Raw genomic sequence first — 22,205 nt, 5'->3', positions numbered from 1 at the left:
CAATGGAGACTTTGCCACAACGATGCCCACTACTCGACAAGATAGTTGAAGGGGGGAAGAGGGTGACACTAAGTCTATGGGGAGACTCCCCCTGAATATCAGCATTTTGGGAAGAAAAAGCAGAAGCTTTGAAAGAAATGCTAGGATATCCATATCCCCTGGATTCAGTAGGGTTTGTGAAAAGGGGAGTCCCACCCTCTCTAGTGCTCTGGCACCACAGGCTGTGGAACAGCCTCATACAGGGAAACTAACCAGCAATGTCATTAGAATTCACTTTCAGAAACCTCTGCTTAAATATTCGACGTGGGGGCCCCCGTATACAGCATGCCCTCCTGAGTGGAAATCAATGGTGTTGTTTCTCCAAATGTTGGAATTTTGACTCAGATTTTGCAATTCCCCTTTTGCAAACTGCAACAGATGTACTACTTGATGTTCGTTGATCCATATCTGCTGGTGTTACTTTCATGGGTGAGATGGAAGAGGGACAAAAGCTACTATGACCGCTCATAATGATTATGTAAGTATCCAATGTTTGAAATTCAATACAAAGAAATACAAAGAAATTGATTTTAAAAAGTGCCTCTCCCAGTAGAAACCCCACAGAAGACACTCTTAGTGATGAGAGAAAGAAATATAGAATACTCTACGAAATATAAATTGTAATGCTCCACAACATGAAATAGACAATCTTATAGCGCACATAAAGGTTACGAGGAAAGTGCTCTGCCCTGGTGTGTGCCATAAGAAGCGCTGTACCATGCTGCAACGTGATTTGCTGTCACTATACATTTTTCGGTAGTTTCTGGGTAAAGTGGTACACAAGTGGCTGCTATTAAGACAGCAAGTTAGAAAGTAGAATACAAACTTCCGTTCTTGCCATAAAAATCATCTAACTTACTCTCTCCTACTCACTCGCAAAGTACTGAAATCAAATGAAAGCAGTAGTATTGCCCCCTTCTTCAGAAAATTATAAACTTTTTACAAATGTCATACCTGTGTCAAGTCCCAGTGCATCTGAAATTCTCCGAGCATTTTGTTGCCTTTAAGGAAACGGCCTAGTCCGTCAGGGTGCTGAAGGGATTTCAGCTTTTTTTGTGGTGGTTCACCAAATGTAAAGTCATCTTCGCCCTTCATCCGCTTGCAATGCGGGTCACTGGTTGAGGGGTAGTCATCGTCGTCCGAGTCCTCCTCCTCTTTCTTCATTTTCGCCCCTTTTAGTTTCCTGGGCTTTGGCGTTGCTTTTTTTCTTGCTGCAGGCGTTGCAGTTTTTCTTGGTGTAGGTTTTCTTTTTGGTGTTCTTTCCGGCTCAGGTTTTAACCCATCTTGAATTCTTTTCAGATCTATGTCGGCAATGCCAACAGACAATCTCTATAAAATAAAGGGTTGCAAACATGTTCATGAAATGTGCAACTATAGCGAAATGGAATTTACCAACATCTAAACATACATCTGAACAATTATAAGTAAAGCACATTGCTAGGAGTAGTTGGTAATGGGATAAGAAGTCCAACACAGCACAAAGGCTGATGTTCCCAACATTTTGTCCAACATTAAAACAGTTTTGGTGCATTTAGTTTTGTTGGAAATTTGTGTGATCAAAATCAGTTAAACAATATAAAATGCGAAAAGTTCATGCATGCACTTTTTTTTTAACACATTCACTCAAATGGCAATCAACAATTCAGCACGGTTGCCTACGAGAATAAGAAAATAATTAATTAAGCTAATGTAAAATAATTCATTGTGTAAATACAGTAAAGTGTTCAACAATCTCTGGAAGGTTTTCCAAATGACCTGCATAGCAACTAATTGTCATCAGTCACCACTCTCATTCACCGCCACAAGAAAATATACCCTTGGGGTGGATGCAAAAAAAGGCATAGTGCATGTGCATTGTGCATGCACCAAGTATGTACAGTGTGTAAGCCAGTGCAGGCCACTTAATTATGCACTGCAAGTCAAAGACCCAAAGGCAATGTTCTGTAGTACCAGGAAAGCTTGGTTGGATAACACTACTAGTGAGTACAATCCAGAACGTAGCCACCAGACTGATCCTCAACCTGCCCAAGAGAACTCACATCATCCAGCACCTGAAAGACCTCCACTGGCTCCTGGTCCAGAAGCGATGCCACTTCAAGCTCCTGACCCATACCTTCAAAGCCTTCCACGACCAAGGACCCGCCTACGTGAACCACTGCCTTTACTTCCACCGACCACCCCAGAAACCTCAGCTCCGCAGGCCTCGCCCTCTCACAGAAACCTCGGATACACCGCTGCCGCGCCGGGGGATACTCCTTCTCCCACTTCGCCACCAAAGCCTGGAACACACTCCCCCTCATTCTCCCCCTCCGCAACGCACCCGCACTGGCCCACTTCAGGAAGGGGCTCAAGACCTGGCTCTTCGACTGAGACACGCAGTAAGTGCCTGGATACCCTCTCGGGTGATAAGCCATGCTTTAGAAGTACTACTTGATTGATTGATTGATTATTTTGAACCAATGGTTCCCAAACTCAAGAGGAAAGGCCCTAAAAATATATAGGACCGTTGGCAAAAATAAAGTTTTTACCATGTTGCATTGGGCGACTATTGACCAATATAAATTATTCATCCTTCACAAGTCTCATGTTGTCTTTCGAATAACTTGAGTAAGATTGATTCCACTATCTAGTCCACTTGTGCACGTATATTAACTCCCAGATATACTCCTTGATCGACAATGCATGCATCAGATGACTGTATCTGGCTATTTACTACCAATTGGGATTTATTTCGATTTAGGGAATAGCTGGAATATTTGCCAAAAGACAGTGCCTCTTCTTCTATCGCCCTCATTGATTCATCTGGATCAGCTGTTACAACTGAGAACTCTAGTGTCCCAGCCGTGAAACTGTAAGGGTCTGATTCACATATTGGCGTCAAGTTTTCAGATCAGAGGGTCAATATTTATAGCAAATATTAGAGGTGAACAGGGACACCTCTGTCTTGTGCATCTCTCGATTCTTATTTGAACCGACTAGCCCCCCCCATTCTCTGTAGGCAGGCTATGGGCAGCCGCGGCAAGTAGTGGGAGTACCTGCCGGGCGGTGACGTGGGGAGGGGGAGGAGCAAGGTGGGGGGTAAGTAAACCAAGATGGCGTCGGCGTAGGACGCTTTCTCTGTGCCTCTCCAGCGCCGATCCTTCTTAGCGGCTTATAGCTGGTGTCATCAGCCCGGTTCGGCCACCGGACGGTCGGTCGAGACCAGCGGAGTGGTGCGGCGTTTTCCGGTACCACCAGCGGAGCGCTGCGTCGCTCGCAGAGGCGAGGAGAGCAGAGAGAGTGTGCGGCCTTACAATCCCCGGCCTCGAGTATATTGGTGGCCGGCCGGTGGTTCGGGACTGTCACGCCGGTGGAAGAGGCCCGCGACCGCCACCCGAGCTCCCCACAGGCGCCAGCTGCTGGGCGCGAGCCACGCGAGTGGCGGAGGGTGGAGTTCCCTGCCAGAGGCCGCTGGAGGCTTCCCGGTCTTGCGGGCGGAAGGGCCGGCCTTGAGGGCGGCGTGGGACCCGGAGGCGCCGCCTTGGAGGTGTAGTGGAGGCCCGGCGCTCCCGCCGGCAGCGCCCTTCTAGGACACGCAGCGGGGGACAGCATCGACTTGTGGAGCTGTGCGCCGGCCGGGTGAGGAGGAGTGCTTTCGACCGGCGATCCAGGCGGGACGACACAGGGAGGCGGCTCGGCCTCCTGTGGTGCAGAGGGGTCCTGGGGACTGCGCCCGACGCCGGTCTGCATGGTATGTGGGTCCCCGGATTTGCCGCCACCTTGCAGTGCCTGATCATCGAGTGGGACAAGGGACTTTACCTGTACTGGCCCCCTCCTGGGCTGTGGGATTGGGAGTGTGGCTCGGATTGTCGCCTGGTGTCCTGGAAGAGGTCGGATTTGAAAGACGTGCTGCCGCCATTTTGATTGCCGCATCCGGCCATCTAGGTGCATCACCCCCACGCCTGACTTCCTGGTGTTTGGATTGCCCGCCGCGTTCTTCCTCGGGGGCTTTCATAGCGGTCTGGGTGCTTGTGCACAGCTGTCCCCTGGGGTTGCGGCACACGGGGGCTCTCGGGGTAGCACCGGCCGGGAGCAGAGTGGTGGGCACCGAGTCGTGTTGCCCGGCTGGGCCTTGGGGGTGCCTGGTGCCTCGTCCACCCTGGTGTGGGGTGCCTAGCAGTATGGCTAACCAGGCCCGCAAGGGGCATCTAAATCTTCGCAACAGCCGGCTTCCCCGGGGGCGAGTGGGTCACCAAGGATGTCCGATGACGAGGCCCCGGCCACCAAGGCGTTCATGACCGAACTTTTTGCTTCTATTAAGGAGGATATCTCCGAGCTGCGGGCACAGCTGGCCTCTGATCTCCGAGAAGTGCGGAGAGAGGTTGATGGGATTGGGGAAAGAGTGGCGACCTTGGAAGACCATGATTTGAACACGGCCAATGATGTCCACTTACTGCAACAGGATGTCCTTCGTCTTACAGAACAGAACTTGGATCTACAAGCGCACACGGAGGACCTTGAGAACCGTTCCCGTCGGAATAACATCCGCATTAAAGCGGTGCCTTGGGACGGCGAGGCGGGGGACCTACGTGGCTATGTGACGGACCTGTTTATACAGATCTTGGCCGAAGACGATGTGACGGAAATCCGGATGAATAGGGTTCATCGCGTTGGCTTGCCCAGGCGAGGGGGAGGGCCGCCCCCCGACATCCTGGTCTGTGTTCATGACTTTCAAGTGAAAGAGCGCATCCTACGTAAAGCCAGGGCCATCACTTCGCTGCAGTTTCGGGATCATCGCCCTCAACTCTTTCAAGACTTGGCGGCCTCTACACTCCAAAAACGGAGGGATTTCAGGCCGGTGACCGCTTTTCTGCGGGAGCGCAACATCGCGTATTCTTGGGGACATCCCTTCAGGATCATCTTCAGATGGCAGAACAGATTAGTGCAGATACGCTCCCTCCAGGAAGCAAAGGACCTCTTGGGCTTGGAGGATGCTACACCGTCCCAGAGATCGAATGAGCCCCCATCCCGGCGGCGTCGACGATCCTCTTCATGGCACAGAGTGGGGTCTTCTCCGGTTCGGGGGTCCCCGGACCGCAGTTCCAGCCAGCAGGAGAGGGGGAGCGCGGTGGCTTCCGTGGCCTCCGCAACGATGCCGGCGTCTCAGGCCAGCTCTGGAGCAGCGTGAGATGACTTGCTTCGCATGGGTCGGCGCTGGAGGGGGCGCGGACCCCCCCGGTCTGGGTGAATGGATGTACTTTTGGAGAAGACTCCCCAGACCGTGAACTTGGGAGGAACCGGGAAGGTCTCCCTGTCCTGTCTCAGGAGTGGCCGGAGCTCCGCGAACTATGGACCACTGGGACCGATGAGTATTGTTTTCAGTTTGTTAATGTTTTGGGTGGTTGGGGATTTGAGGGTTGGGAGAGGGGTGGGGGTTGGGGGGGGGGTGCTGAGAAGGTGGTGGCGACCGGATGCTGTGTGTGCGTGGTATGGTCTGCGTTTAGTGTGTCCTCCTCTATGGCTCATTGCGCGGGGCTGATTTCTGGAGCGTTCTTTACCTCGTACGGGCCCTTTGGCCCCCTAATTGATTTTGGATATGTGCGGGTGGGAATACTGCGCCTATTGGACGGATGGGTCCTTGTGCCTCTAGGCTGGACACTAGACTGGCTATTGGTGGCGGGGTGCCTCGCTGTTCGGCGCCTGGATTGTTTGTTTGGAGAGCCGCCTGGTATGCTTCGTTCTGGGGGACCTGATTGTGTTGCTCTGTTGGGGTGGGAGGGACGTGGGGGTGACTGGAGGGGGATGCTTGGAGTATGGCCTGTATCAGATGAGTGCGGAATGGTGATGACCCTGGTAGGGGCGGGGGCGGGGTCCTTGCTGCCACGCTTCCAGAGCGCTGAATCCCGACATTGTCATGCCTATTGCTATAGGGACCTGGAATGTTAAAGGTCTCAACTCCCCACAAAAGCGTCAAAAGCTTTGGAAGTACCTGTTGGATCATCATCTGGATGTAGTGGCCCTCCAGGAAACCCACCTTGCTAGGAGGGACGAACGTAGGCTTCGTCACCGTCAGTTTCCCCTCATTTACAGGGCATCTGCGTCCACTAAGCATAGGGGTGTAGCCCTAATGTTCAAGGCGTCCCTCCATTTTCAGCCTCTGGGGGTGAGTAGTGACAAGGAGGGCCGTTGGCTCATGGTGAAGGGGTCCCTGTATGGTCGGCAATGTACCTTTGTAGTTGTGTATGTCCCTAATGCTGGCCAAAACGGGTTCTTGCAGGAGCTGTTGGAGCGGGTGGGGAATTTTGTGGAAGGGCACCTATTCCTCCTAGGGGATTTTAATATGGTTTGGGACAAGAGCATCGACAGTTCAGGTGCACGGAGGGCGGACTCAGGGGTTTTTTCAGTGGAGACGCAACGACACATAGGGGCTTTGAGTCTCGTGGACGGCTGGCGCTTCTTACATCCACAGACTAAGGACTATACGTTCTTTTCCTCGGTACATCAGTCTTACTCGCGTATTGATCACATTTTTATTAGCCAGGCGCTTAGGGGAGATGCCCAATTCTCTGATAACTTTTCGATCTCCCTCTCCGATCATGGCTTGGTGATTCTTGGCTTGCAATGGCGTATGGGTGGGGACGGTTGGCGGAAATGGTACTTTCCGGCGGCACTCACTCGAGACGAGGAGTCTTGTAAAGCACTTCGGAAGGCAATCGGAGATTTCATGGCGCTTAACCCACCCTCGGATACCTCGGTTTATGTGACCTGGGACGCGTGCAAGGCCTCCTTGCGAGGCACCTGCCTCGCCCTCAACGCGCACCTCAACAAACTTAGGAGGACGGAGAGAGAGGCCCTGGAAGCGGAGCTTGCCCTTTTGGAACAGGCGCACAAGTCCAATCCCTCCAGAGTGACTCTCCGGCCATTGACGGCGGTGAGGGGGAAGTTGAAGGCTCACTATAATAATAGGGCTGAATACACTCTCCTCCCCCTCCGCCGCGTCTCCTACTCCCAGGGGAATAAGGTTGGGCGGCACTTGGCGCGGCAGCTCCGCGATAAACGCGAAAAGGACTACATTGGGGGAATCCGCGACCAGACAGGCACTGTGCACCATGGTGATGCGGACAAAGCTGGCGTCTTTGGCCGTTTTTACGCCGCTCTTTATGCGGGTGTCGCCCTCGACTCGGAGGCTCAATCTGCATTCCTGAGGAGTCTCCCATTGCCACAGGTCTCCGCGGAGTGGAACGACATGTTGAGTTCCCCGATTACCAGAGAAGAGGTTCTGGTCGCCATTAAGGCGTTGAAGCTCCACAAGGCCCCGGGCCCGGACGGCTACACCGCTTTGTTTTATAAGACGTATGCGTCTGAGCTCTGCGACTTCCTGGTCTCCCTCTTTAATTCCATGGCGACGGAGGGCAGGACTTCTGCCACGATGGCCGAAGCGTTGATCACGGTTCTCCCCAAACCCGGGAAGGACCGTGCTGAGTGCGCCTCCTACCGACCGATAGCGCTCCTCAACTTGGACGCTAAACTGTACTCTTCTATTCTTGCGGGGAGGTTGCGGGACTTGATGCCGGCTTTGGTGCAGCCGGACCAGTCCGGCTTCATCAAAGGGCGACAAACCCATGACAACTTGCGGCGTGTAGTCCACCTGATCGAAAAGGCTACTAGATTCCATATTCCGGCGGTCTTAATAGGTCTTGACGCGGAGAAAGCCTTTGACCGCGTCAACTGGGGCTTCCTGCGTCATACTCTCACGGCTTTTGGGTTTGCCCCTCGCTTCCTTCAGATGCTTGAGGCCAATTTTAGCGACCCTATGTCGAGGGTGTTGGTGAATGGCCACAGATTTGGCAGTTTCCGTCACTCACGGGGTACGCGTCAGGGATGTCCTCTCTCACCACTCCTCTTCGCTTTAAGTATTGAGCCCTTGGCGCTTGCGATCCGGGAACACGAAGGCATCTTGGGCATCCCCTTCGCCGGGGAACAGCATAAGATCTCGCTGTTTGCTGACGACGTGCTGCTCTCCCTTAAAGATCCGGAACTGTCATTGCCCCATGTTCATACCGTACTCTCTGACTTTGAGAAGGTTGCAGGCTTTAAAGTCAATCTTGCCAAATCATATATATTGAATTTGACTCTACCGCCCGCAGGGGTGCTACGTTTGCAGGCACTTACCCCCTTGTCCTGGTCGACCTCTTCGCTGCTGTATCTAGGAGTGCATCTGACGCCTACTATAGGCGCCTTATTTTCGGCCAATTTTACGCCCATGTTGAATGTGCTTCGCGCTGAACTCGAGAGGTGGAAGCCCAAGTTCATTTCATGGCTGGGTAGGATTCATGCCCTCAAGATGGTCCTCCTTCCTAAACTTCTTTACCTCTTCCAGGCATTACCTATTCCGGTGGAGTTAGACTACTTTCGTCGACTAAAATCTATGATACTGAAATATGTGTGGCAGGGTGCGACTCTCCTATGCTGTACTCCGCCGTCCGCGTTCGGAGGGGGGGGTGGGGCTCCCGGATATGGTCCTGTATTATAAGGCAGCGCAGTTGAGAGTCCTTGTTAAATGGTCGCAGCAGCTCTCGGAAAAGCATTGGCTCCATATGGACCGCTGTGTGGCCGGCAGATCATCTGGGACCTGGCATGGAAACCCAAGGCTGACCGCCCCAGGAATGCGTACATTAGCACCCCTACCAGCACGGTGTTGAAGGTCTGGGATACACTTAGTGGAGACGACCGGTGGACCACCTTCCCTTCTCCCTTTACTCCTATTCATTTTAATCCGGCCTTCCCCCCGGCATTGTCGGGCGGACCGTTTGAGGTTTGGAGGGAAGGCGGCTGCCGTGCTCTTACTCACTTATTTCACGGGACGGCGCCACTCACTTTTCATAACTGTATGCGAGATTACGGGGTGCCATCCACGGAACGCTTTCGTCATCTTCAACTCTTGCACTGGGCGACTTCGGCTACAGTTGGGGACGCCGCTATTAGACCTCTGACGAAATTTGAGGCTTTCCTCCTCCGCACGTCTGAGATGAAGGGGACGATTTCCTTCTTATATAGGATGTTACTTGATACTGCAGATTCCCCCCGTCCTCGCTACATGGACCACTGGGAGGCTACCCTGGGTAGGGATATCTCTGACACCGAGTGGAGGAACCTCTGGCGGGATGTGACGACGCATAACCACTCCACGAACCTCCGCGAGGCTCATTTTAAACTAATGTTTGACTGGTATCTATACCCGTCTCGGCTGCATCGGATATTTCCGACTACTTCGGATCGGTGTTGGCGGGGCTGTGGTGGCTTGGGGGACTTTCGCCACATTTGGTGGGACTGTCCCAGCATTCGTCCCTTCTGGTCCGAGATCCTGTCCCATATTAAAGACATATTGGGCTATCCAATTCCGAACTCCATGGACTATGTCCTGCTGGGGCTAAGAGATCTCTTGCTGGAACATCAAACGAGGGCTGATAAACGCATGGTGTGGCTGTGTTTGGGGGCGGCCAAATTGACGCTAGCAACTGCCTGGAAGAGCCCATCTGCTCCGGCCATTTCATTGTGGCATGCACGGCTGTGGCGCCTTTTGAGTGTGGAGAGATTGTCTGATATATTTCTGGGGAACTTCAAGAACTTCATATTTACCTGGGGTCCCTTGGTGAGGTTCCTCTCTCGGGGTCTCCCCTCTGCAGTTTGCCCCCCGGCACTTCGTGCACTACACCTATTTCAAGTTTAACCATTCCGTGTGGGTGGTCGTGATGTATGGATGTTGGTCGCCACCTCCAGGGGAAGGGTGTGGGTGGGGGGGGATTGGGGGACGTTGGGGGGTTGTAGTTACTCTTGTTGCGACGTGCCTCCATGTGGGAGTGTCCAGTGGCACTCCTATCTGACATCAGCTTACCTTGGAGACGCCTCTTCGAGCCCGATGGACAATCGTTATGGACTTGCCGCACTCATTGCTTTGGTGACCACGAACATTGATATGTGAGGCAACATGTCTTATTTGTATGGGGGCGCTATGGCGGGGTTCTTGGCATCCCCTGTGTGGGAAATGTGACGTTCTGTCGCCTGTTATATGGTTCATCTCCTTCTTCTTCCTTTTACTTTTCTATCTTCTCTTTCACTCTTGAGCAAATACCAAAAATAAAACTTTTACAAAAAAAAAAAGGTAAGTAAACATATAAATAAATAAAACGAATTTCATTGCGTGCACTGCATCACCAAATGCGATGCAGTGCGCGCAACGAAATTCGTTTTATTATTTATATGTTTACTTACCTTTTAAGGTTCGCAATCCATACATTACTACCCCCCACCCTGCCCCTTCCCCTCCCTATGTCGCCGCCCGGCAGATACTCCCACTACCGGACGCGGCTAGCTATGGGTTTACGATACACTGCCTGGACTGCCTTAATATACCTAGTACCAATTCCAAACCAACCTACAACCGCCCACAGACACTCCCAGGTTACACTGTCAAATGCTTTCTCACATGTAATAGGGATAAACCCATGGGATCCCCAGAAACAGCAGCTGCATCAAAAAGTGTGATAACTTGTCAGATATCGTCCGTTGTGCCCCAGCCCAGAATAAAGCCATGCCGTCTTGCAGAGACCACCATACCAAATCTGTCCTAATCGTGTGGCGAGGATTTTTTAGTATAATTTGGTGTTGCTGTTAATTAGGGTAATTAGTCTACAAGACCCAGGATCGCACAGAGACTTTTCTTTTTTCAGAAAAAAACCAATATTGGTGAACAACCAAGAATCCGATGGCCAACTGTCCCTTTTGCACTTGCAAACTTATTTACCCCAGCTCAGAACCTAAGACAGTAAAAAAAAAAGTATAAACTTCTAACGGGATCTTATCAGCTCCCATGGCCCTCTCTCCTTGCAGTAGGTCCCCTGTGATAAAGTTTCCTGGTATGTGGCCAGTAGACTGCACAAGCCGCTTGACCAAGAGGTCTGCTCCATTCTCATGATGGAATGCCCCTGGCATCCTTGGAGGATAAGGTGGCGTTGATGTCCAAGATAGGCTCTCGTATGAACACCTTCTTAGCCAAATACATCAAGACCCTAAGAAGGGCATTGAAGCTCCTGGCAGCCATGCCAACATAAATTCTGGGACATTCATCGTGGTACAGGAAAATTATGGGCAGCATATGCACGGCTGGAACAGCAAGTGGATGTGTGGGTCTCACTGCCAAAGTCGTTGGTAGACCGCATTGCCTTAATTAAAATGGTGGTTCTGCCACGGTTTTTGTACCTGTTTATTAATATCCCGGTGATTTTAACAATGGGATTCTTTCAGAACATTAGACGAGCTTTGCTATGATTGGTCTGGGGTGGCAAAACCGCTCCGGTGAAATGGTCGGTACTCACGAGCGGGTATGACCAGGGAGGCTTTGGGGCGCCAGATTTTTATGCTCATTATCTAAGTGCACAGGCCCAATATGTCTATTATTGGATGAGGCCTCATGCGTATACACCACATGTTGCGGTTGAGGAAGGGGATGCTTCTACGGTTCCACTGCACTGCATGATCACTCATCGGGCGCGCGGGACCCCGAGGACCGAGATAAACGCAGTGGACACAACCATTGCTGTTTTGTGAATAATTATTGTGTTTGGGAGAATGCAACCGGGCAAAACAAATCTCCCACTCTCTTGGTGTGAGATAAGTACTAGTAGTTGCACTGTCTACAGCTTATACAAAAAATTGTAAACATTATATTTTTGATGTTTTGGTTCTGAATAAAAGCGGATGTATTTTTTTTATTCCAAAGGAGTCGGACTTTCCGGTCTCCTCGCCTCTGGAAAATAGATTGTTGGATGACTATCTCCTGGAGAGAGCCATCTCATTGACCTACTGTAAAATCCTCAAACATACTCCAGACGCTCAGCAGAAAATACGTACAAAGTGGGCTGACGACTTAGGGGACCTGGATGACGACGACTGGAGGGAGGCATTGTCCCGGCCCCGCGATGCAACGATCCGCTCGAGAGTTAAATTTTTCAACTTAATTGCTACATCTGGCCTACTACACTAGCTCGGTATTAGTCAAGATGGGGGCATTAGACTCCCCCAATTGTCCCCGCGGGTGTGGGTAGGTTGTTACCTTCATACATCAATGGTGGCACTGCCCGATCCTCCAAGGGCATTGGGAGATGTTTATTACTGGTATGTCCCGCATCTGTAATTCACCTATAGATGTTTCCCCCCGGCTGTCTCTGCTAAACATTTCAGATGCCACGGATCTGTCACGCACTGAGAAGATGTTGGTTGCCTTGGGCTGATTGGTGGCGAAGCGCAATATAGCTAGAACTTGGAGGAGAGGACACCAACTCAGATACCCAGACTTGGAGTCGGATATGGATTGGTGCATGCAGGCAGAGAGGGTGGTCTACGAAAGTAGGGGTTGCCCGTCTAAATGGACAAAATCTGGGGCCCATGGAATAAGAGTAGAGGTTTGTTATGTACTCCTGTCAGCCTCCCTCCTTCCCTTGTGGTGGACGACAATGATATTTAAATGAGCTACATATGGAACAATGATATGTGCCTCTTGTACGGTAACCCAATGCCTGACATTGTATCTGTACTGAATGTCGCGATATTAGAAGTTAAGATCGATGTGTTGTACTGCACCTTTTTTGTTGTATTTTGTGTTTTATGTTATTCTTTGAATACAAAAGATTTTGTCAAAAAAAGGTGATGTATTTTTGCTCACCCAAAGACATTTCACATATATTTTTACAATAAAAATAGAAATTATATTTTATCCGTAAGTGTACCTCGATAATTGGTGTAACTTATTCAGCCCTAAAAGCGTGGCTACATGTTTCTTTTTGTGCGTGTTATTTCTTTGTCTCACACCAGTGCGCTTGTAAGTCAGGGAAAATTTCGTTTTTAACCAAAACACAACGGACCGACCACTATCAAACTGAGATTCTAACACCTTTAAGTTCATTTAAAATAGAGGTTGGTCGTTGGCCTTGGGAGTTTGTAAATAAAGATCTATTATTTTCCCCTTTTAACACAACTCCTGCCCTGTCTTTCTTTCTCTCTGCTCTGTCCTTTCCCTTCCCTTCCCTTTATCTTTGCCATTCTTCGCCAGGGTAGATATCCTCTCAGGGGCTGCTCAAAGTCCTTTAATTTCTGGTGTCTGGATTCTATTAATTACTATCAGATTATTTCATCTTGAATCTTTTTTTTTGCAACAGTCCATATTTTACAATAGACAGACTCTTGATCAAGGGACAAGGCAGTGGCACTGACAATGACCGAGGTGCCACAGCCAGGGCCGACTCGCTCGGTCTCTGCACGCAGTTGCTAACTTGGAGAATACTTTAAGATTCCAATCCCAATGAAGACCCCCTCGCGCAAATTGTTGTTAATGGCTGAGTTTCCACTTCTTTTGGTCTTGAGAGGGGAACGAGTCAGGGTTGTCCTTTGTCGCGCTTTTTTTCGCCCTGGCACTCGAACCCCTCGCTGCTTGGATCCGATGGGAGCCTTCGATGAAGGGTATTCGGTGGTCATCCGAGTTTGAAGATCGCATCTCGCTTTATGCAGATGATATCTTACTGTATTTAACCTCGCCCCGGAAGTCATTGATAATTTTGTGTGATGTTTTAAATTTATTTGGTAGGAACTCAGGTCTAATTATTAACTGGACAAAATACTATTTATACGTCCTTTCTGGAGAGGTCCCTCTTCTTCCAAGTAATTGTCCTATTCAAATTGCACTAACGGGGTTTAGATATCTTGGTATCTACGTTTCATTGGACCCTGCAGTTAGGTACGACCGTAATCTTCTCCCACCCTTGGCTAGATTGAAGCAGGACGTCACGGGTTGGCGTAGACTTCCGCTTTTGCCGCTGGGTCGTGCAGCCCTCTTCAAGATGATGTCTTTGCCTCGTTTTCTGTATGCTCTCCAAAACACTCTCGACATAGTTCCGGCTAGCTATTTCCGCACGGTTGAGGATCTTCAAAGGAAGCTCATATGGGACAACAGACCCCGTATTGCACTCGCCAAACTAACGCCCCTGTGGTACGACGGGGGCATTGCTCTCCCTGATATAAAACGTTACTACTGGGCGTCTCAATTGGGTGCAATTAATCATTGCATCTATGGTCCAGACTTGAATCCCGCCTTTGCCATGGATAAATGGCTATTACCTGGGGGTAACTACTATAGGGCGCTGTACTCAAAATCTGTACTTCAGGTATTGTCGGGACCCACCAAGACTGCGGTGCATTTGTGGCGGGATGCAACTAGATCCATGGGATGGAAATACCGCCTGACTCTAGTGACCCCTCTTTTTGCCTCCGATAGACTTGGTAAATTATGGAACACCAAGGGGTTCGACAAATGGGACCTCATTGGTATTAGTAAGGTGGGGGACCTCTGGGGCAAGGGCCAGGTGAAATCGTTTGAGGTACTGAAGAAGGAGTTTGCTTTAAGCGATACAGAGTACTTCCGCTACGTTCAAGTACGTCACGCTTTGAGATCGGTTTTCCCGGTGGGGGAGGTCGTTCCGGAGTCATCCCCGCTTGAGGATAGATTGTTGGATGGATATGTGCCCGACAGCACTATCTCCCTAGTCTATAAAAAATTGATTAATGATAGGTCAGACCTCCTTTTACATCTTCGGGACTTGTGGACCCGTGACGGCCTTGAATTGGATGACGAGGACTGGCAGTCGGCGATCTCCTCTCCAAAGGAGGTTGCGATTCCAGCTCGACTCCGACTGGTTCAGCTTAAGATTCTTCATAGAGTGTATGTCACGGGCCCCCGTTTGGTTCACATGGGCTTCTCTGAGGAGGGGTTGTGTAAGAGAGGATGTGGGCAGATAGGTACGTTTCTCCATATTCTTTGGGAGTGCCGGGAGGTTGCGGCCTTTTTGAGAGGAGTATATGAGGTAATGAGCCCAGTAACGGGGATTGCCCTCTTGCCGGAAGCCAGACGGTGTTTATTAAATGTCTGGGAACCCACGGATTATAATGTAGCTCAGACACAATGGGCGACCCTGGGAGCCATGATTGCCAAACGAGATATTGCTCAACTGTGGGGTTCCCATAGGCCACCTTCGGTGGAAACGTGGAAGGAGAACATGGATTGGTGCATGTTTAGGGAAAAAAACAATATACTTGGCCCGGGGTCGTCCCAGAAAGTGGTGCAGAGTGTGGGGACCTTGGAATAGTTATCGCGGCGAGATTTGTGCACCACCCATAATAGAAAACACTGATGTCCCACCTTCCCCCTGACCCTGCATTCTGATTATTTTCTTGTATGTATATTGATTTGGCCCTGTCCTCTCCCCCCCCCCTTCCATATACGGATTGCTGATTTTGTTGTATTGTCTTTCCTTCCCATTTGAATTGGTACTTCGTGTAACATATCTTTTTGCCTTGCTTGTTATATATTTATTTTTCAATAAAAAGATTTAAAATAAAAAAAGATTCCAATCCCAAGGACATTATTGTTAAGACCCAGTGACATTGAAAAAACTTGTCCTCGGGCATTTGCAATAAGTTTAACCTATTTATGTTCTCTGCCCGTGTTGTTAACTGAGGGATATCCTGTTTGATTCACCATAATCCTTAGACTTAATTAGTACACATGGTTGTTTGTTGTTTATGGAACACATTTATTTTCCTTTTTTTGTTGTAAATATGTATAAACTATTCAGATTAGTGGTTCTTTCTTCACAAGGGACACAGTGCACTTTATCATTTTCTTTGTGTATTCATATATACTGTAGTTATATGCTACAAAATATCACAAAACTAATGACTTTGAGTGATCGCTATATTATTACCAGCATTTGTTCAGAAATTGTTTTGGTGCTATTGAAATTAATCCTGCTAACACGGTAACTATTTATAGCTATTGTTGCTTCTGAAATCATATGAATTTTGAGATATTATGATGCCAATGAGAACCACAGTTCTTTTTCAAATCTCTCTTATATTAGTGGCATTCCTCCTCCATGTTAATACCTTTAAGTTGAACATAGCCTAACGTCATGGGTGCATTATTCCAATGAGCCACATTACCCGCATTGTTGAGGACAGCATAACCCATCATTAGGAAAATATTTTGGCTCTTTTCAACTGGTAGACTAACATTTCAAACAGAAATATGTTGGAGGCAGGTACTTTGTTTACAATTATCCCTACATAGACCCTCCAACATCACAGAAGGGTCATCCCTCATTACTACCAACTCATGCTAGTATGTCCACGTCTTAGGAACGGTAAATTGCATCTGAAAAGGTCAAGAAGAAAGACTACCATTCTATTCCTATTTTCTTTTTTGAAAAAAACTAAAGTACTGAGAATATGCTGAAATATCATAAGACTTTACTCTCTTACCGAGAAAGAAGAGGTTGCAACAATATTTTTCACAGATTTTCGTAAGTGCAAACAATGCCTTAGAATGATTTGGGGTGTGATTTCAGAAAGGATTTTGAAGCAAAACTTCAACATCTTTTCCATTTAAAAAACATCCACATTACTAAAACAAAGAAGTGTTTGCCAGTTATGGCTACTTACATTAGGAGGCACACAAAGCCAGGAGGCTTGTCTGAAAGACACAAAGATTGTTTCTCAGGGACGATCCTACTTAGCAATGTGCTCCTTGCAGTTACTCATCACAAATTGTAGTTACGTATCATTGTTTTAGCTTTTATATGCGGATTGTTTTTAGTGTAATGATTTTAATTAATTGTACAGTTAATAAAATTCATTCATGCTCCTTGCAGTGATAAATATTTCACCAATGTTATACCGTTAAGCGGGCCTCATTCATCACATACAACTTGAGATTACATGTTTGTTGTAAAAATTGTTCCATAAGAGACCTACTGCAAAGCGAAATCCATGCACAATAATATCTAGATTGCATTGAGAAACGTTGTGCTATGCTGAAAGAATTATACATTTTTTTATGTATTGATTTGTTAGTTATGAAGACATCCATGTTTGAGTACCACTATAGTCAATAATCAGTAAATTAGTATACAATACCTCTTCTTTGACAGTTTGTGGTCTTGGTTGTCCATCAGCAGAAGTATCTTGTATGTTATCTGCATTTTCACAGGTCAATAATTGTCCTGGCTTTGTTAAATGTGCGCCGACACTTCCTTCATCACAATTTAAACCTCCCTTAAAAAGAAATGTATGGCAAGTTTTAAAAAAACAAGTTGTATCACCTCCTCCAAATAATCTGAGACAAATTGAATCACCTCATCCAAATAATCTGAGGCAAATTGAATCACCTCATCCAAATAATCTGAGGCATGCTGGTAGAGTCCTCACATCATAATTGTTACAGGGCTTTCACAACAGTTAATACCACCACAGAAAAGGCATTTGGTTCGCTCACATGAAAACCTTTCTAACAGTTTCTATGTATCAAATAAACTAGTGATCAATTAATGGCCTGTAGTCCCAAAGATGGCAATTATATATAAATATCCTTATCAGACCCCGTTCACAGGCCATACGGTAGGCCAGGGCTACTCGACTTCAACCATGAGGGTTGAGGTGATTTGATACTAACGTCCCAGGAACTGCCCTACCATTGTCCTTCAAAGTGAGCCAAGTACAGCATATCGTAACGTGTGGAGGGTAAGCAGTCACATGCTTTTATGAAAGTTAGTGTGGAGGTTCTGCTTAGGACACAACAATCAACCAACAGACACTATAATGTTAATGTCCAGAAGAGAACTTGCCTGTAGAATAAAGAAAGTACTTCAATTACATTACACATCAATTAAATATTACACACTCCAATGAATATGAAAGTCAGTTATCACGATCGCACTACTTATAGGCTGTGCACCTGCCTCGCTCCATCTCTACTCTTACCCGGGTATTCCCTTTAGCTCTGGTTGTCACTGGCAATCAGAATGGCATGAATTAGGCTCTGATGCAATCAATAGAATGCCCATGGTTTAATTGCTCTCAGTCTTTTGCAATATCTTACTCCTCCTTGGATAGAAGATATAATTCAAGGGTCTAAGGAACTGTTCTGTACCCACTCTGCCCTCCGGCATATTTTATAGGGATCCAAAGTGAGCCAACATACTTGTTGCGCCGGTCACATCAAGCAGGGTGTCCACCAAGTTGCGGTGCCTGGCCTCGATCAAGTAGACATGGGCCTGGCCATAGCAGTCCTTCAGGGATGCAGTTTTCTTTGAGCAGGTAAGGCCCATGATTTGTCGGCCAGCAGTCTAAGTTACTTACAATCCAAGTACGGCCTAAAAGTGGGAGTAGACCCAGACGGGTCCACAGCAGTCTGACAGATAAAAGGGACCTCTGCTCAGTCTGGTAGATGTAGCCCTCCTCCGGGTCAGTGTCACTCTGGAATATGCTGCCTCGATCAGGACAAGAAGGAGCACTGTGTTCCTGACATGAACCGGGTGAGACACTAGGGGGCCACAGGAACTAGGCTTCGCCTACATCGTTCTCAAACTGTCTGCTTCTAGGATTTCCCTCAGTCACCAGGAACGCATAGGGCCTTGCCTCTACTGAATATTCTCTCCTCCTGCGGAGATAGGCAGACTCCATCCGTCTCTTAGCAGGCAGGCAAGAAGGTAGACTACCGTCATGCAGGGCAACAGCTACACTAGCATACTTCCTACCCATCCCTTGAGATACCAGTCCTGAGAGAACAGCTGTCATTTGAGTACTCTGCAGAGAACTCCCTTCCTTTGTCATAAAGGACTTTGGAACTGGGGTAGTTTGGGTCCCACTTTTATGTACAACTTCTAGGCAAGGGGTTTGGAACTAGTGTCTCAAACTGAGAACTGGCTTGGTGTGGTTCTCCTTTCAACTGTTTTCTCCAGACTGTTTTCCAAACACAATCAGACCGGAGTGAGCGCATCTCAGAGCAGGTAGCACTGGGACATTCTTCATACTGGAGCCCCCAAAATATAGGCACAAAGAGGTATAAGGTTTTTGCAACTGGCAGTCAACTGAAGGGGTAATCAGGCAAAGGCTAAGAAGGAGGCCTTATCTGTTGACTTTCTTGCCTTACCGAAGAGAGCCTGCAGTCTCATCCATCACCTATACCATCCACCAATTGGCAGTGCTCAGAAAGACTAATCAGCAGCTATTTATTAACCAAAAGTGTCCAAATATTTCTAAAGGCAGCTATGTCTCCTTTTCTTTTACTACAGACTTAGTTTCCGCTCTCCTGCTACAGGAATGCAAGCGATAGGCTTCCATTGTCTGGGAGCATAATCCTGAATGAGTCCAGGTCAGGACTGAATGAGTCTCACTGATTTCCATGACTCTGACTCAACCACTCACCATACACGTGCTGCACTCGCAATACATACAGGCAAGCAAACGGGATGTCAGTGCAAGGCCCAGGTACACACACAGAAAGGGATCTTTACACAAGTGGGCCAGTAGGCCTCAATCCGAGTGACCCAGATAAAAACGTCCGGTCTCAATACAGATTACTCCTAATCAGGAAATGCAGCCACCAACGCTGTATGCGCCATACCCACAACAGAGACAGTAGTTCACTGTCAGTTCTAAGGGCACAATTAGAGAACTCCAAATTATTTATTTTTAACATGCCAATAAAATGCTGTCAAAATTGTGTATTTTCTTCAGAATATTGATTCAACGAAATTCTATTCTGCAGAATAGAACAGAACTTATAAAGCGCATGGCTACCTAAATTGTGCTTCCCAGCGCTAATGTAATGATAGGAGTTACTGAATTAAAGGAGAGTAGGACAGAGTTAAGAGAAGATATGTCTTACATTTTTTTCCTGAACCTCGCAAAATTGTCCTCTAATCTGAGGCTGGTAGGGAGAGTTTCAAAGCCTAGGTGCGAGGTAGGCAAAAGGCCTGTCCCTACTTCTAGCTTTCCTAAATCTGGGGACAAAAAGCAGTCCACAATTTCTTGATTGTAGGTCCCTATTAGCATGGAAGGGGATGGCCATTTGCTGATAAACAGATGGGCCTGTGTTATGCTTTGCTTGATCTAAAATGCACAGTGCTTTAAATTGTACTCTGCAGCTTATGGGCAGCCAGTGAAGCTTTTTAAGCATAGTGCCAGCCGATTTTGTTTTCGAAATACCTAACAGTATCTGGGCAGCGGCATTTTGAGTGATCTGAAGTTTATTTAGCTCTGATTTTGGACTGTCTAGATACAGCGAGTTGTCATAACCAACGCGGGATATGATTAGCCCTGGGATTAGTTGGCTATCCAGAGTCATCCCGAGGCTTTTTACTTATGACTTAGGAGATGGGCGATCTCCTAAGGGAGATGGCCAGATGATCTGATCCCAAAGCGGTGGGTTATTTCCTTGGACCAGAAAGTCGGTTTTACCACCATTACATTTCAGACAGCTGGCTGCCATGCGGTCAGATAATTTTGCTAAGCAGCTGTTGAGTCTCATGGAAACAGAGTCCATATTTGGTGACAGCGTAACAATCAGCTGGGCGTCGTCCGTGAAATATTTCTTAAACACCACTCACCTGTTCTTTTGAAAATAAAGTGAAAAATGCACTGTTTCTTTTTAATGCTACGTGGTCATTCTTTCTTTTTCATTTGTTTGCATTTAGCCAGCGAAAAGGGTAGGGAAGCAATAAACAAACTAGAATATACCCAGAGTCACCAACGTAAACAGGAGTCCAAATATCTTCTCATTGTGTACCCTCTTCATGAAGGAGCACTGGGAAATAATTAAACAATAATACAGATACCAGGGGAGGTGAGCCATATTTTAAAAACATACACAATTATGATCACATGACTATCATTTATCCACCAGCCAAAAACTGAAAATAAGAACCACTCTGTGCCGTTGTACTGGGTTTCTTTAAAAAATGTTAATATAGAGAACCAGTTTCTACAATCATAATGAATTTTAATGCTTACATGGAATATTACCCCAAGCAGCAGTCCCATATGTAAAAACTATGTCGCCTGATACAGGTCATAGCCCACAGCAGTAGATATGGTGTATTCATTTATGGCATTAAACATTACTGCAAGTGGATAAATCACACCAGGACAAGTAAGCACTCAGGTAAAGTAAAGCAGATTCAACAATTTAGTAATACACACATGCAAAGACATTCATAAAGGTGTGATTTTTGCTTCATGTACAAGGCTGTCCTACCCTCAATTCGCTACAAACTGCACTATGTTGCACACAGCCATGTATAAATGACCTATTACAATACTGAGTAAAAAATAAGGCTTCCCCTAAAAAATATATCTGGACACCTACTGAAAGACCCTGCCAATAAAACTAATATCATCTGACATTCTCCTACTTCTTCCAATTAAAGCAGCCCTCTCTACACGCCAGTTGCCACAATTCAAAGGATGAGAAAAGGTCAAAACTGCAGATATGTAGGGTTAGTTTTTACTGAAATCTATTGGGTGCGGCCAGGAGGCAGTTATTAGCAAATTGCAGCCTCACAAAATACAATTTTGAAATGTAAAAGTCCAACAGAATTCAATAACAGCTAGCCTCTTCGGCTTGCACACTTTTCTCCTACTCACAATGCCCTAGAAGCTGGAGGACAGCGTGCACAAGTAGGTTTTTCTCCATTTATCTGTAGCATGACTGTACAATGTAACTCTTTCATTTGGTGCAACAGTGGGTTTGCTCTGTCCTTAAAAATGTAATCTAAAACTGTATTTACCCAATTAGCATATGTAAACCTCTAGAAAGGCTGTTTTGTAGGTTGACTAAGAAACTGAACCAATGACATGAAAGTGAAAATCTGATATACGGGCTGCAGCGTGCACTTAAGATTGCCCACAAATACAAATATAAAGCTTCAGCGAGCATCATGATAGCCTGGCTATAATTAGGTTTGTGCAAAATTGTAATTAGGGGTGTGAGAGATTATGCACGAACCATTCACCACGCACACATAGGTGGTGCAACATGTCAGTGCAATTGGTGACACTTTGTACTTAAAATAAACAAAAGGTGTCATTTCAGGTAGTGACTCCATGTCTGGAATTCCAAGCTGCTGTGCAAGTCTCGATGAAAGCTCATTTGAAGCTTCAAGGTCAGTCAAGGCTCCAGGATGCCGGGTACATTTTCTAAATGTCCCCCCTGTCACTTTGTGTACAGAGACAAGAATGGGTAGTGAGCTTCCTCTGTAGCAGCAGGACAAGGGTGTGGGCTACCTGCTGTTAAGCTAGTT

The 22,205-nt window shown here is 47.4% G+C and overlaps 1 protein-coding gene across 1 annotated transcript in view; it reads right to left on the bottom strand.

Moving 5' to 3' along the window:
* SRBD1 (S1 RNA binding domain 1) overlaps positions 1-22,205 on the bottom strand; it is a 781,048-nt gene that overhangs the window by 582,797 nt on the left and 176,046 nt on the right. The window contains exons 4-5 of the mRNA XM_078649673.1: positions 17,041-17,178; positions 994-1,368 (exon numbers count right to left, since the gene is read on the bottom strand). Coding sequence (XP_078505799.1) covers positions 994-1,368; positions 17,041-17,178 — 513 coding nt within the window. The remainder of the gene's footprint in view (positions 1-993; positions 1,369-17,040; positions 17,179-22,205) is intronic.

This window comes from Lissotriton helveticus, chromosome 6 (assembly GCF_964261635.1).
Source record: "Lissotriton helveticus chromosome 6, aLisHel1.1, whole genome shotgun sequence".
Classification (NCBI taxonomy): domain Eukaryota; kingdom Metazoa; phylum Chordata; class Amphibia; order Caudata; family Salamandridae; genus Lissotriton; species Lissotriton helveticus.
Note: the sequence above shows the minus strand (reverse complement) of the source record. Positions and strands in the feature narration are given on the sequence as shown.